The 16,146-nt window shown below is 40.4% G+C and overlaps 1 protein-coding gene across 2 annotated transcripts in view; it reads left to right on the forward strand.

Annotated features, from left to right (window-relative positions):
* Positions 1-16,146, forward strand: part of Gnb1 (G protein subunit beta 1) — a 64,882-nt gene that overhangs the window by 23,001 nt on the left and 25,735 nt on the right. Inside the window, exons 2-3 of one of the 2 annotated variants that reach the window (XM_036178384.1) lie at positions 3,642-3,690; positions 12,964-13,060. In XM_036178384.1, coding sequence (XP_036034277.1) covers positions 13,004-13,060 — 57 coding nt within the window. In that variant the 5' untranslated portion in view covers positions 3,642-3,690; positions 12,964-13,003. The remainder of the gene's footprint in view (positions 1-3,641; positions 3,691-12,963; positions 13,061-16,146) is intronic. The other variant, XM_036178385.1, reaches the window with a different exon arrangement.

Below are 16,146 nucleotides of genomic sequence, written 5' to 3' on the forward strand. Positions count from 1 at the left end.
ACATACCCATATACTCATACACATAAATTAAATTTTAAATCTAAAATTTTTAGAAGCGGTATGTGCAGTGCTAATACCATTTTAAAACAAAAACAAAAAACCGGTGAACACAGCCTGGCCTGGTGAACTTAGTCTTTGTTTTGCCTTTTTGTTTGAGAAAGGGTTTCTCTGTGTAGCCCTGGCTGCCCTGGACTCAGCAATCGACCTGCCTCTGCCTAGGATTAAAGGCATTTGTCACCACTACCCACCTTGCATTTGGTTTTTGTTAGTCTAATTTTCCTTAGTGAAATCATTATACACACACACACACACTAAATTCTTTTAAATAAAAATTGAACTATTGTGTATATCAAATACTAGCATTTAAGAGGTGACCAGAGACAGTGCCAGAAAGGAAGAGGATGTGGATTGGGCAAGTGCTGGTCCTTTCTACTCATGGGAAGGGGTAATCTGAAAATTTTACACTATGCAGCATACTTAGACTGGCTCATCCACAGAAGCCAGAGTATACATTCATAGCAGGCTGCTGCATATCTAAATAGCTGTGTTGTCCAGTACATGATTATCAGAATACTTTAAAAGTTCTGTTACTAAATTTCCTTGTATAATTGGTGACATATTTGTATTTACTCACAAATCTGTGATTTGATAGTTACCTATTTAAATTTCAACTAAAAATTGTTCTGTAATTTTCTTTTTTAATGTTAGAGATGGAATCCAGGGCCTCCTTGTGTATACTATACTAAATATGTACTACTGAACCACACTTCAGCCATTTTAACCTTTGAAATTTATAATTTCTACTTCTAGTTTCCATATTGGGATACTTTGTAAAAAGGAAAGCTAGTGTCTCATGTGTTCACACCTACTGGCATTGCCACATGTGTATCAAGCAACGGTGGCTAGCCATTAGCTCACTCAGTCTCTATACATCCTCCCTTGCTAAAGTAGTCTTTTCTTCTGCCTACCTGACTGGCGCTTTGGCTCCTAGTTCTGTGGTGGTTTCTATGGACCATGGGAAGCAGGTTCAGGCTATCAATGTTGTCAATACCTAGGCATCTATGATATATCTATCCCACCTTTCCACTGTACCACAGACTAGATGGTGTAGCTGTGTGAGAGCATGTTGGATATTGGCTTTAGTTTTATTAAATTCTGATTTTCCTAGTTTCTTTAAGGTGTTTCCGGTTTGTCCTTAACTTTCTGTGACACTAGGAGTCTTGTCCTAAGTTCTGATTCCTTCGGGCTGGTTAATCCATGGAAGTTGGATCTTATTTTTAACCCCAAATAAATGGAGACAACTCACATGACTTGAAACTGAGCTATCAGGACAGTTAAGCAGCCCCTTTTCTCCAGTGTATCCTAACATGACCACAGGAGCTGGAAATGGTGAAGGTACACAGTAATCACCTTGTGTCATAGTAGTTATCCAGTGTCTTCTCAAAGAATAGAGAGCTGGAACCCCCAGGGAGCCTTAGTGTTTCAGATAGAGCAAATTGTGATTTATTACCCCTTTATCTTTTACTGTGAAAAAAATGCCTAGGAAGATCTTTGTGTAGAGTTTGGGATAATTATGGCCCATTATAGTGGAGTTCTTAACTTGGGACGGCAGCTACGCTAGTTGTGCTGCTGTAACAGACAGTAGAAGCTGGGATCTACTGTATGCCTGTCAGTTGCTAGACAGCTTACCCTCCCCCCAAAATAATTTCACCTTAAATAAACCAGGATGTTTTAGGGTTTCTAGTACTGTGAAGAAACACTATGACCACGGCAACTCTAACGAAAGAAAACATTTTATTGGGGCTGGCTTATGGTTTCACAGGTTTAGTCTATTATCGTCATGGTGGGACATGGTGGTATGCATGCAGACATGATGCTGGAGAAGGAGCTGAGATGCAGCAAAAGCAACTGGGTGTAGCTTGAGCATATGAGACCCCAAAGCCCACCTCCATAGTGATATACTTCCTTCAACAAGGCCACACCTCCTAATAGTGCCTCTCCCTATGGGCCAAGCATTCAAATGCATGAATCTATGGGAGTCATTCCTATTCAAACTACCACACAGAGTAAGCTGAGTATGGTGCTACACACCTTTAATTCCAGCACTTAAGAGTCAGAAGCAGGCAGATAGACCTCTGTGACTTTGGAGCCAACCTGGTCTATATTTCAAGTTACATGCCATACAGAACTATATAGTGAGACCCTATCTCAAAAACAGAACAAAACAAAATGTTTTAAAAAAAATTAAATATTTTGGGCAGTGGCAGCACATGCCTTTAATCCCAGCACTCAGGAAGTAGAGGCAGGTGGATCTCTGTGAGTTTGAGGCCAGCGAGTTCCAGGACAGCCAGCACTGTTATACAGAGAAACCCTGTCTTGAAAAACTAAAACAAAACAAACAAGGAAAAAAATATCAGGGTGCCAGGTTGAGACCTTTTTTTAGACTAAGAGAATTTGATGGCTCCTCAGGCATATACTCATAGAACATTTTCAGAGAGGATTTGTGGAGGTGGATGTAGCTTGCTTTTACTTATTAACTTGTGTTCCCTAACTTCCACTTCAACACCCACCTTTTCTTTTTGGGGGTGGAATTCATATAATAGAAAATTAAAGCATTTTAAGGAGAAGGATTCAATAGCACTCAGTATATTCACATTGTTGTGCAACTACCTCCCCCTACCTAGGTCTATATTCTTGTCACCCCAAAAGAAGCCCCTGTACCCAGTAAAATCTCACTCTTTATTGAGGGGAATTAAGTCTAGGGTTAAGTCAGTGTTAACAGGCAATATCAGTACAGTACACTCAGGACACAAAAGAAACTGCCTGTCCTGTCGCCACTGATTCAGCTGTTGCTGCCTCTTCCTTTTCCAAGGGAGATGGGATAAGTCCGGGGAAGGTCACCAAGCCATGGCTTCAGCAAAGAGAGCGAGTATGCATGCCTCGGCTTATATTCCTGTCCCCAGGTCAGTTACTCTCTAATATAAACTCCGCCCCTGGGCCAAGCCACCCCTTACTATTGGTTATTAGACCCGAATGGCAGAATTCCCTCAACAACTCTTCGTACATGACCCCATGCAACTCCTGCAATTTTGTCTCTGGATTTGCCTATCTGGGGTGTGTCATAAATGGAATCATCTACTGTGTATATTAGATAGGTCACGGCAACTTTGGGAGTTGGTTTTCTCCTACTTGATGGTAGCTTCTAGGGATTGAACTCAGGTCATTAGGATTGGTAGCAAGTTTTGTTACCCACTGAGCCATCTTGCCAGCCCCTGTTGTCTGTTTTGTTTACTGTTTCTGTAGTTCTGTGTGTGTGTGTGTGTGTGTGTGTGTGTGTGTGTGTGTGTGTATTTATATCTATATATAGATATATATAAAAACATTTCGAGGTAGGGTCTCACTATGTAGACCAGCTGACCTTGAAGTCAGATCTGAGTGCTGTGCTTTGATTAAAGGCATACATCATCATACCTGCTCTTCAGTTCTTTATTTTTCAGTGCTGAAAAATTAAATGCTATAATGAGTAGAGCAGTTTATGGGGGAGAAAGTAGTAGAAGAGGATGATTTATGTGCTCTTTCCTAAATGTAGCTGTTAGCACAGCCCCAATATGCTAAAAACATAACTTTTTCTGTTGTTACAGATAGACTTACATGTGTGGGAAAACATACCAGAAACACTTCTGAATTAAGGTAACTTAACATATATAATTGGTAGTCATCAGTTTTTGGGGGTTTGGGGTTTTTTTGGGGGGGTTGGTTTTTTGAGGGAGTCTCACTATGTATCTCTGGCTGTATAGGCAGACTCACTGTATACACTAGGCTGGCTCTGAACTCACAAAGATCCACCTGCCTCTGCCTCCCAATGACAGTGATTAAAAGTGTGCTCCATGTGTGATACTCAACAGTTGTTTTGTTTTATATTTCAAGACAGGGTTCCTCTGTGTCCCTGGCTCCCCTGAAACTCACTTTCAGATCAGGCTGGCCTGGGACTCAGAGATCCATCTGCCCAACAAGGGCTGGGATTAAAGGTGTATGCCATAGAGTCCAGCACTGATCAATTCTTAAAGTACAGTATTTACATTTCTTCTGTGTGTTTGTGGCTAGGTGTCAGACTGAGGTCCTTGCCCATGCTAAACCTGTGCTGTACTGGCAAGCTACATCTACCATCAGCCCAGAGTGGTTTTTTTTAATTTATTTACCTAGTTTTTTTTTTTTTAAGATTTTTTTTTCTTATTATGTATACAATGTTCTTCATGCCAGAAGAGGGCACCAGATCTCATTATAGATGGTTGTGAGCCACCATATGGTTGCTAGAATTGAATTCAGGTCCTCTGGAAGAGCAGCCAGTGCTCTTAACCTCTGAGCCATCTCTCCAGCCCCTTTGTTATAGTTTTACTTTGTCTTACATGCCTCTATTCCTCTGTCACAGTTTTATCTATTCTTTTGCTGTATTGTCTAGTCTGGCCCTGATCTGCCTCATTCTCTCAAGTAAATTGCTGACACTTCAGGAGTTCACTCCCTTTCCCTCCTTTTTCTTTTTTCCCAGTCTGCCTTACTAAATGTAGTCCCAGCTAACCTCAAACTCATACCTCTGCCTCCCCTGTGCTGGGATTAAAGGCCTTATTTTTTTTTTTTTAAAGATTAAAGTTTTTTGAGTTTTGTATACACACACACACACACACACACACACACACACACACACACACACATGTATATATAAATAGGTGTTTTGCCTGTTATATGTCTGTGTACTATGTGCATGCAGTACAAGCAGAGGCCAAAGAGCATACCAAATCCACTGGAACATTTACAGACCGTTGTTATCCCCTATATGGTACTGGAAATTCATCCCATATCCTCTGGGAGAACAATCAGTACTCTCAACCATAGAGACATCTCTCTGGCCCTAAAAAAGATTTATTTATTTTTATTTGAATTGTATGGATGCTTCACTTACATATATGCATCTGTGTACTACATTTATTCAGTGCCTTTCGAGATTAGAGAGGACATTGGATCCTTTGGAAATGGAGTTAACAGATAGTTGTTAGTCCCATGTGGGTGTTGGGAACAAAATCCCAGTCATCTGCAAGAGCAAACAATCTTTTTTTGTGGGGGAGGGGGTTTCAAGACAGGGTTTCTCTGTGTAGCTTTGGAGGCTGTCCTAAATCTCGCTCTGTAGACTAGGCTGGCCTCGAACTCGCAGAGATCTGCCTGCCTCTGCCTCCCAAGTGCTGGGATTAAAGGCGTGCGCTACTACTGCCCGGCTGCAACCAAGCATTCTTAACCACTGAGCCATCTCTTCAGCCTGCTGCCCCCAACCTCCCTTTGGTGTTTCACCTTGTAGGCCAGGCTGACCTTAAAGTCAAACATTCTCCTGCCTCATTTTCTCAGCGTGCTGAGGTTACAGGTGTAAGCTACCAACATCTGGCTCATTTCTCTATTTTAAAAATTTGTGTGTGTGTGTATTAGTTTTATTTTTAATTATGTGTATGTGTGTTTCTGTGTGGATATTTGCATGTGAGTGCAAAGTGCTCCCAGAGGCCAGAGGGTTCAGATTGCCTTGAAGTGGAATCCTCACTGGAGTAGTGTGTGCTCTAATGCCTGGAGCACCTCTTCCCAAGCCCTCTACCTTAGTTTTTTGTAACAGGGTCACTCACTGAATCTGAAACTTACTAATTCAGAGCTAGGCTGGCTGGCTGGCCAGTAAGTTTTAGGTTTTTGTTTATCTCTGGTTCCCAGTGCTGTAATTACAGGCATTCACCATCATGGCTAGTTTTTTACATGGATGCTGTGGATCTGAACTCAGGTGCTTTATAAACTGAGCCATCCTGCTATCGCGAGTACATGTGTGTGTGTGTGCGCGCGCACACACAGGTGAGTTGCACACATGTACCTATGTTTGTACAGAGGCCAAAAGAGTATATCTAACCCTTCAGAACTGGAGTTAGGCATTTGTGATAATGCCTAGCTGTTACTGGGTGTTTGTATTTTGTTTTGGCTTATGAGACAGGATTTCTCTGTGTAGCCTCAGCTGTCCTGGAACAGGCTGGTTTGGAACTCAGAAATCTGCCTACCTCCACCTCCGGAGTTCTGTGGTTTGAGGCAAGTGCCTCTAGCCAGTTTTCTTTTCTTTTTGTTTTCGTACATTTCAGTTAAGAGTCAAGATTCAGAGTCCACAAATTTGGGAGTCATGGGGCAGGAAAGAGGTTTGAAACAGGATATTATTGTATAGCACAGGTTGACCCAATTCTCAAAGTCCTCCTGTCTAAGTTTTTTGAGTGCTGAGATTAGAAGTATGTTTCACCTTACCAAATTTAAAAGGTGACTATTAATAGAAAACTGAAATACATGCAAAAAGTTAACCACTTGGAAAACTCCTATCAGCAACTTAAAATCATCACTAGCTCATAGTTGATCTTATTTCTTACATATACCCCTATCCATTTCTCTATTTCTTGCTTGTTTTGAGGAGAATCTTTGTTCTTAAATACTTTGTGTATCTTTAAACATGAAACAATACTGCTATCACACTTATAAAATGTGTTGGCAGTTGCTTCCTGTATAGCTCCCTGTCTGTATTCAGGTCTAGTGCTGTTTGCTTGGGTTTGGCTTCACAGTTGGTCTGATCTCTCCTCCCTCCCCCCCCTTCCTCCCTCCTCCTCTCCCTTTCTTTCAGAATTAAGACGGGATCTTACTTACTGTGTAGCTCTGGCTATCCTGGAACTCACTATATAGAACAAGCTGGCCTCACACTCATACCTGCCTTTGCCTCCTGAGTGCCGGGATCAAAGGCATTGACTTACCACTTCCAGCCACTGTCATAACCTCAAATCTTTTAGAAATTCCTGTCATTGAAAGTAGCGTCTCATACAAGGACAGTAGTGTTCTTTGCCAATGTGACTTCTACTCAAATGCCAGCTATTAACCTTTGAATTGTTTTGTTGAAAGGGACACTTCAGTATTATAATCACTGAGAGGCTTATGGTTGAGGGGCACTGTCAGACTGATTATCTCATTTAGTTTTTGTTTTAGCTCTGTGACATAGATGATGTTATTCCCAGACCACAGTGAAAAGTGATTTAGTGAGGTCCTATTTGTATGTTGGAGAAACTGAAATTCTTTTTATTGCCCCCCTCCCCCCCCCCTTTTTTTTTTTGTTGTTGTTGTTGTTTGTTTTTTGAGACAGCCTTAGCTGTCCTGGAACTCGCTCTGTAGATTAGGCTGGCCTTGAACTCACAAAGATCTGCCTGCCTCTGCCTCCTGAGTGCTGGGATTAAAGCTGTGTGCCACCACTGACTGACAGTGAAATTGTTTTTCAAAATATGCACCTTTAAAAAATTTTAAAATTACAGTTTATTTTGTGTGTGTGCATGGGCACCAGAATGCACATATGGAAGTCAGGCTAACTGGCAGGAGTCATTGCTCCCCTTGTATGAGCTGTATCCTGGGCAATCAAAATAAGGCTGTCATGTTTGACATCAGGTGTCTTTACTGGCTCAACCATCTCAATGGCCCATATTTCCCTTTTTATCAGTAGCAGGCTTACAGCCCAAGTATAATTGTTAGTAGCTGACTAATAGTAGGGCCCTGAAGTCACTGTTTGAGGTACTCTGTCATGATTTCCTTCCCAGGGATCTTGATGGGAGGGGCATTCTGCTGCTACTGTCTTTGTCACAAAGTTGGGGATGTTACATCTCATACCACATGTGTGAACTATTCTAATCATGTTAGAACTTAAAGATACTGAATGTCACTTAAAGTAAGGCCAGGTCATATCAGCTTGTTTGTTAACACATAGTGGGCAAGCACCCTACTTTTGAGCTACATCCTTAGCCCTATGCTTTTTTTTTTTTTTTTTTTTTAAAGATTTATTTATTTATTATGTATACAGTGTTCTGCCTACATGCATGCTTGCAGGCCAGAAGAGGGCACCAGATCTCATTACAGATAGTTGTGAGCCACCATGTGGTTGATGGGAATTGAACTCATGACCTCTGGAAGAAGAGTCAGTGCTCTTAACCTCTGCGCCATCTCTACCCCGCCCTAGCTTTTAAATTATTCAGATTTCCTAAACAGCAGTTCTAAGTTAAGTTCTAAGCTGAGGGCAGATGTGGGTCACGGGCAGTCCTGAGGCCTCAGCAGGTCCTGTCTTAGTGGATTAGGGTGGAAAGTGCCACCTCAGCATAGCCAAAGCTTACCTGGGACATGCTCTGGAGGAGAAGAGTTGCCCAGGCAAGCAGACCTGATGGTGGGGTTTCCAGAAGGGCCAAGGGACTAACGACACTGAAGAGAAAGTCACGAGTGATTAAATGTAAGTAAGACTTCTTAAATGTACATTTATTTTAAATCATTAAAGCAGTGTAAATAGCATTTGCACTTGTGTGCTGCACTCCAGACTGTAAAAGGTAATAAATATTAGTACAGCAGGTAAAGGCATTCATTGTTAATGCTTCATGAAAGGAGAGAACCAGCTCCTTCAAGTTATCCTCTGTCCATGTCAGGTGTGTTCCATACACACACACACACACACACACACACACACACACACACACAAATAAAGAGTTTAAAAAATTACTAGCTATTAAGATCCTTTAATAATAAGATCTTTTCTTTCCTTTTTAAAACATACTGTGTGAGAGTCAGAGGGTGATTTTTATGGAGTCAAGTTTTCTCTTCCCACCTTTACATGGGGTAGGGTCTAGGGATTGAACTCAAGATCATCAGGTTTACATAGAAAGGGACTTAAACCCACAGACCCATCTTAATTGACCTAAAATCTTGCTTTTTATTTGAATTCTCTCTTCTTATACTACAGAAAAAAATACATGACAATAACCCGCTTAAAACTAGGAAAATGGTTTTTACTAGAAACCTAGTAAAAAATCTTGATAAAGCTAATGGGCTATTGAGATGACTTTCGGTAAAGTTGCTACCAAGCCTGGGGAGCTTTTGAGTCAGCTCAGAAAGTTCCTGTTTACAAAACCCTGTTAGTGTGTGTTTTCAGTCTTGATGTAAAAGCTAGGTCAGCTTTAATGTTTATATCCAGGTCAACTGCTGCTTGTTGACTATAGACTAGTTCAGGATACCTCGTGACTTTGGCTGCTACTTTTTCTACATGAATGCTGAATTGGGTGGAAGATCTTTATGGCCAGAGTGACTTTTAATAGGGTAAGAAGTGGTAGAATATAGTGACCCTGACTCTGTAAAACCAGTGAGAGGATTTGCAGTCTGTAAGGTAAAGCAAGCCAAACACATGCAAGACTAACATAGCACCACATCTTTTCATCTAAATACCATGTTTTTATTCATTTGGAATTTTATTCTATTGTATATGAATATTTCTAAACTTTAGTCCTTAGATTTTGTGTGCTAAAGACAGAATGACCCAGTAAATAATGTTCTCTAATGCCGGGGATGTCCAGGGAAGCCTGAGGTATTCTCCCTTTGTGAAGCTTTCCTAGTGAGTCAAGCATCTACTCCAATGCATTTGAAAACACCACTGTAGCCAGAGATGGTAGCACTGGAGAAATGGAATATGAAGTCAAACTGGGTGTAATGGTAAATTTTTGTCCATACTAGGCCGGTTAGCAAGATTGTTTCTTAATAAAGACAGGAGCGGGGTGAAGAGCATTGACAGAAAATGAGAATACCATTGTGGTCAGAAATCTCTTGGAAGCTCTGTTGCTCCATATCCTGCTTTCCTAGAGAGCTCGGCAACAGCAGATGCTAGTCTAGGAATATGGAGGCTTCCGTTTAGTGCACAGCTGCACCTTATAGGCTTTTCTTGTGATTTCTGGTGATTACTCTCAAACTCATTTTTCTCAAGTTAAGCACTTTTCTGTCCTGCCCAGCAACAAAGGCATTTAGTTGGAGGGGATTTTGTTACCAGTACAGGGCCAGAAGCTGATAGTATGGATCCTCATTGAGGGTATTCATGTTTTTCTGTAGAATAGAAAAGTATAAGGAACTTTAGCAATTAAGCTGTGGGGTCATCCAGATGATTTACCCAAGATGTATTTTACTTACAATGAAAATAACAGTGGTTAGTTAAGCATGTGATATTAACTTTTGAATTTTGAGAAAGATTTGAGACAGGATCTTGACACGGTCGTAGGTACCCTGGAGCTCACTATATACCAGAGAGGCCTCAGACTCAAAGCAGTCTTCCTACCACTACATCTCCCAAGTTCTGGAGATTAGAGGCATGCCATCACTCCTAAGGTTTTGTTTGTTTGTTAATTTTTATTTCATTATTGTTTTAATTTTTATTCCATTGGTTTTTGTGTGTGTGTGTGTTTGTGTTTATGCAGGTGTACTCATGTATGTATGCCAATCCTGGCATCTTGTATTACTCATAGAGCCTGTCACTGACCCTAAAGCCAGGGGTTCTCAACCTATGTGTCTCAACCCTTTGGGGATTACACAGAAGTCACCTAAGACCATTGGGAAACACAGATATTTACATTATGATTCATAGCAGTAGCAAAATTACAGTTATGAAGTAGCAATGAAAATAATTGTATCGTTGGGGGTCACCACAACGTGAAGAACTATACTAAAGAGTTGAAGCATTAGGAAGGTTGAGAACCACTGACCGGGAGGTTTCCATTCAACTAGATTAACTGGCCATTGAACCTAAGAATTCGTATGTCTCTGTCTCATCCCAACCCCCTAAGCACCTCTTTAACTTTTACACAAAAATTTTGTTGACTAGGGGAAGGACTGGAGAGATGACTCTGATTCCTAGTACCTACATGGCAGCCAACACCATCTGACTCCAGTTCCAGGGGATGTAATGCATTCTTCTTATCTGAGGGCAATAGGCATCCACCTGACACACATAAATACAGTGCTGTCAAAACATTTATATTCTTTAGTTTTCATGGGGATGTTAAAGTCCTTGCACAAACCACATTGGTATTAGGCAATTCCACCTTCAATTTTAAGGTGCTTTGATCACATTTATGATTAACAGCCAACATCTTTGTCAGAAGTGTAGCCTGTATGCCAGCTACAGTGACATGAGGCCTGCTATTCCAGCACTTGAGATTCTGGGGCAAGAGATTTGCTTATCAGTTATTTTTGTTGGTGTTTTGAGACAGAGTCTCTATGAAGTCCTAGCTATGCTTTGGGTATGTAAATCAAGCTGACCTTGACCTCACAGAGATCCTTCTGTTTCTGCCTCCCAGCTGCTGGACTAAAGGCATGTGCCACTGCACTCTGGTGTTTTTTTGTTTTTTGAGTCAGTGACTAATGTAATACAGACTGAGCCCAAAGCACTGTGTAGCTGAGGATGACCTTGAACTTCCTGTTTTATAGGTGAGCAACGGCACAAGTCAAGTGAGGGTTCATATATTTATTGTAGGCAATCAGTCTACTAACTGAACTATATCTCCAATCTAGGAAGACAGGTTTGTTTGCTTATCTAGTTTTGAAACAGTTGTAATATATCGCAGGCTAGCCTCAAATTCTATAGCCAAGGATGGCCTTAAAGGGTGACTCGTATCCTCCTGCTTATTTCCAATGTGCTGAGGTTATAGATGTACAACACTGCATCCCATTTATCCTGGAGCTGGGCTCAAATCCAGAGCTTTATATATGTTAGTCAAACACTCTACCAACTGAACTTCTGCATCCCAAGGCTGAAAAAAATCATGTTTTATAACAGGATGATCTCAATTGTCTCTGAGTTTGGGGATGTTGTCTTATATGGCTGGGTATGCAGTACTTGACCAGCCTTTTTCAGTCCATACCTAGAAGGGTGAAGATACTTCTGAGCTTCCTGGGACTCTACAGCGTAGGGTTTTAGTGGAAAATAGAGGACTTCTGGATACTGGATCCCCTTTGTCTTTTAAGGTTCATAATGACTGCCATAGCTTCAAAGTACTAGTTTTCCAGATTACCCCAGTCCTGTTTCCTGAAGAAATTACTCTTGATTTCTTCATGTGGTAGCTATTCTGGATGTCTGGCTTTGTTCTTGGTTTCTGAGAGACTCAAAATCTTTCCATGAGAAAGGCCTATGCTGTTTTAAGTGATACTGTTTTTATTTTTCTGGAGATTGGGTCTCTGCAGTACAGGTTGGCATTGAATTTACGATCTTCTTTCTGGGCTGGAGAGCTGGCTCAGAGGTTAAGAGCACAGACTCCTCTTCCAGAGGTCCTGAGTTCGATTCTCAGCAACCAGGTCATGGCTTACAACCATCTATAATGAGATCTGGTGCCCTCTTCTGGCCTGCAGGGATACATGCAGGCAGAACACTGTATATATAATAAATAAATAAATCTTTAAAACAACTAGTGTACTACATTAGCACTATTGGCATTAACAATTTTCTTTTTCAGTCTACTGCCACATTTTGAGCATTGTTGTACTATACAGAGTCAGTAAAAAATAATGATAATTTTTTGTTTTTGTTTTTTGTTTTGTTTTTTCGAGACAGGGTTGCTCTGTGTAGCTTTGGAGCCTATCCTGGATCTCACTCTGTAGACCAGGCTGGCCTTGAACTCACAGAGATCCTCCTGGCTCTGACTCCCAAGTGCTGGGATTAAAGGCATGCACCACCACCACCTGGCATGTTTATGTTTATAATCCAGTCCTAGATAGGGTTTTAAAAATTCTTATGAATGCTGTAGGAAAGTTCTCTGTTTTATAAGATCGTAGCTCTGAAGTTTTCAATTTCCTAGGGTTTTTTTTTTTTTTTTTTTTTTTTTTTTTTTTTTTTAGTTTTTTTAAGACAGGGATTCTCTCTGTAACAGACTTGGTTATCCAGAACTTACTTTGTAGACCAGACTGGCCTCGAACTCACAGAGATTCTACTGCCTCTGCCTCCTAAGTGCCGACATTAAAGGCGTGTGCCACCACACCCAGTGTTTTGCTTGCTTTATACATTACTCAAAATTAAGTTTTCAGTTAACCAATCATACTATAGCCTGTCCATTTCATGACGTGTTTCTCTTGCAGAGCTTGGATTCTGAAGTGTGGAAAGCACTGAGACCTGAAGATGAGTGAACTTGACCAGCTGCGGCAGGAGGCCGAGCAACTGAAGAACCAGATTAGAGTATGTAGCCATGTGTATTTATGTTTCAAATCAGAAGTTACTTGTATGCATAACAGAGTGAGGTGAAATTGGTCTATTATGTACTAATCATGCTCCAGATACCTGGTCTATTATGTTTTCAGAAATTTTGTTTTCCTGCTGACTATAATTTGTTGCTTGAATTTACGTGGCATGTTTCTGTAAAATTCATCAAAGACTTTGAAATTCTTCCTCTGGGGAACTAGGTTTTAGGTCCTCCTTTTGCTACTGTGGGTCACTTATATGAGAAGATGGCATCAGCTCTGAAGAGGAAAGCTGCTAAACTGAGGAAAGAAAAAGATACTTAAAGTGAAAGGATCAATAAAATGGCATTTTAGATGTGCCTGTCTTATTTTTCATGATTTTGAAGTGGGTTGTGCTCCAGGATGACCATTGGAATGTACATAACAGCTCTTGGGCCACCAGAAAGAGCAGATGTGTCTACCACTAAGTGAAAAATAAATTTCATCTGTGTGGTGGCGCACACCTTTAACTCCAACACTCAGGAGGCAGAGACAAGTAGATCTCTGAGTTCCAGGACAGCCAGGGCTACACAGAGAAATGTTTTTTGTTTTGTTTTGTTTTGTTTTTAATGAAGGGGAAAGATAAATTCAGTGTACTCTGATTCTTTCCTTTTGGGGTAGTACTAGAGATAGAACTGATGCCAAGCAAGTGTAGGTTTTATAGTTTGGGGGTTTATATTTTATTTTTTGTTACTTGAGACAGGGTTTCACTTCTCACTATGTAATTTTGGCTGTCCTGAAACTAAAAATGTAGATCAGGCTGACCTTGAACTCAGCATTATATGGAGAATATGGAAAAGTATGTATTTTCTTAGACTTGATCTAAAGAGCAAGAAAAAAAAGACTTAAGACTTAACAAGGAAAACCCAGTTTTCATTTTGTTTAGGGTTTTGTATATTTGAAATAGCTTTTTCTGATTTTCATGTTCTCATCTATAAGGACATAGCTGTCCTCAGAGTCTTACTCAATAAGTTGTTGGCAACACTCAGTATCTGCTTAAATTTCCTTTAATTTGTCAGTTGTATTCAGGCTGCCAGTAGGACTTTATGGAAATCTCCAGCATCATTTAGCTTTTTTGTTTTGGTTTGGTTTTGGATTTTTGTTTTTCAAGACAAGGTTTCTTTGTGTAACACCTCTGGCTATCCTGGAACTCACTTTATAGACGAGGCTAGAGCTAGAGATAAAACAGAAAATATAAAATATCCTCTGCTGTAAGCACTTCACACCTGACATCTGAGTCTAGATTGTCCTGGTCAGTGTTTTTTTAATGTGTCTACTCCCCTGGAATTAATAAAACCTTCTAAAATATTTGGTGTGGTATAAAGTTATTTCTTAGAAAACAAATTTAAATAATACCAAATATTTCCCTAAATTATGTTTTTTCATCACAGGAGAGTCCTATAGCAGTGAAGTACACCACTAGCTCTGCTACTCACCTAAATAAAGCCTTTTTAGGGTTATGGGTTTTTTTTTTTAGGAGTGGGAGTTCTTTATTATGATACTGGATTGATCTCAAAATTGTGAGTTCAGGTGTTCCTCCTGTGTTGGTCTCCCCCATAACTGGGATTGCTTAGCATGTCTGGCTTCCCCTAAATTTTGTATAACTTAAAAACTTAAAGCCAGGAGCTAAGCATGGTGATACACACCTTTAATATAGCACTTTGGAGGAAGAAGAAGAAGGATATTATTAGTTCAAGGTCATCCTCAGTTATATGGTAAGCTTGAGGCTAGGCTACATACCATGAGACCTTGTCTCAAAAGGTAACAACAGGACTGGAGAGATGGCGCAGCAGTTAACGGTACTTGCTACACTTTCAGAAGACCCCAGTTGGGTTCCCAGCACCCAAGTCATGAGGCTCACAATCCCATGTAATGCTTAACTCCAGGGAATTTGATACTTTTTCTGGCCTCTATGGGTACTTGCATATACCCACACAAACACACACAAAATAAAATAAAGACAATATAAAACAAAAAACCCTTAAAGCCAGGTACAATGAGGCATGCCTGTAATGCCAGTAAATCTAGAGACTGAAGTAAGAGTATTCAAAGTTTGAGGCCTTTGCATGGACCATATGCCTTTGAGATTTTTATCTTTTCTTTGTCCCAAAAGTTCTGAAAACTGAGACTATAAAAATTAAAATTCTGAGGGACAAAGGAATAGGTATTGAATAATGACCTAAAATTATTTTTCAAGTTTATCATGAAGATAGTCCTAAATTATAGTATGATTTAAGTTTTTTGCTCTTTTGAGATAGGGTCTTACTATGTAGCTCTGGCTGTCCTGGAACTCACTGTGTAGACTGGAATGGCCTCAAAGTCACAGATTTGCCTGCCTCTGCCTCCTAAGTGCTAGGAACTAAAGGCATACGCCACTATATTGGGCTTATGATTTGAACTTTTTAAGGGGAATAGGGTGGAGATAGCTATTCTGTTTTAATGTTAAGCCAGCATGGAGGTCAACTACATGGTAGAGGGGAGATTTAGAGAAAGGATAAGAAAGTCCAAGTGTTGGGGAAAGCATGCTTAGAACAGAGCTAGAAAGGAGGAAAGGAAATATTCAGAAAAGCTAGTGGCTTTGCACCGATAGGTGGTTATAGCCTTCTAGCTACTAAAGATCAAATTGTTTCACAGTAGCTGAAGAGAGATTGCATGGCCAAGATAAATGTCATGCAAGTTTTTATAATATACAGGCTTACTTACTCCCCATGTTTTTACTCTTGTCACATGTATAGTCCCTAGTGCCCTCTTTTCTGCACCCACAGAGTGCCCCTGTATACAGCACTCAAGAGGTAGAAGCAGGAGGATCAGAAGTTCAAGGCCATTCTCAGTTACATATGAAGTTTGAAACCAAGTGAGCAACACAAAACTCTGTCCCAAAAGGGAAAATGTAAAAAGCACATAAAAACAATCTTAACAAGTTTCATCTAGTCCCATGTAGCTAATTAAAGTATTATTTCAATCAGTACTTTATAGCACTTTCATTTCAGTTTTGTTTTGCTTTTAAAGTTCAGTGCCTCACTATAAGGCCATACTTCAGTTCAC

This window comes from Onychomys torridus, chromosome 2 (assembly GCF_903995425.1).
Source record: "Onychomys torridus chromosome 2, mOncTor1.1, whole genome shotgun sequence".
In the NCBI taxonomy this organism is placed as follows: Eukaryota; Metazoa; Chordata; class Mammalia; order Rodentia; family Cricetidae; genus Onychomys; species Onychomys torridus.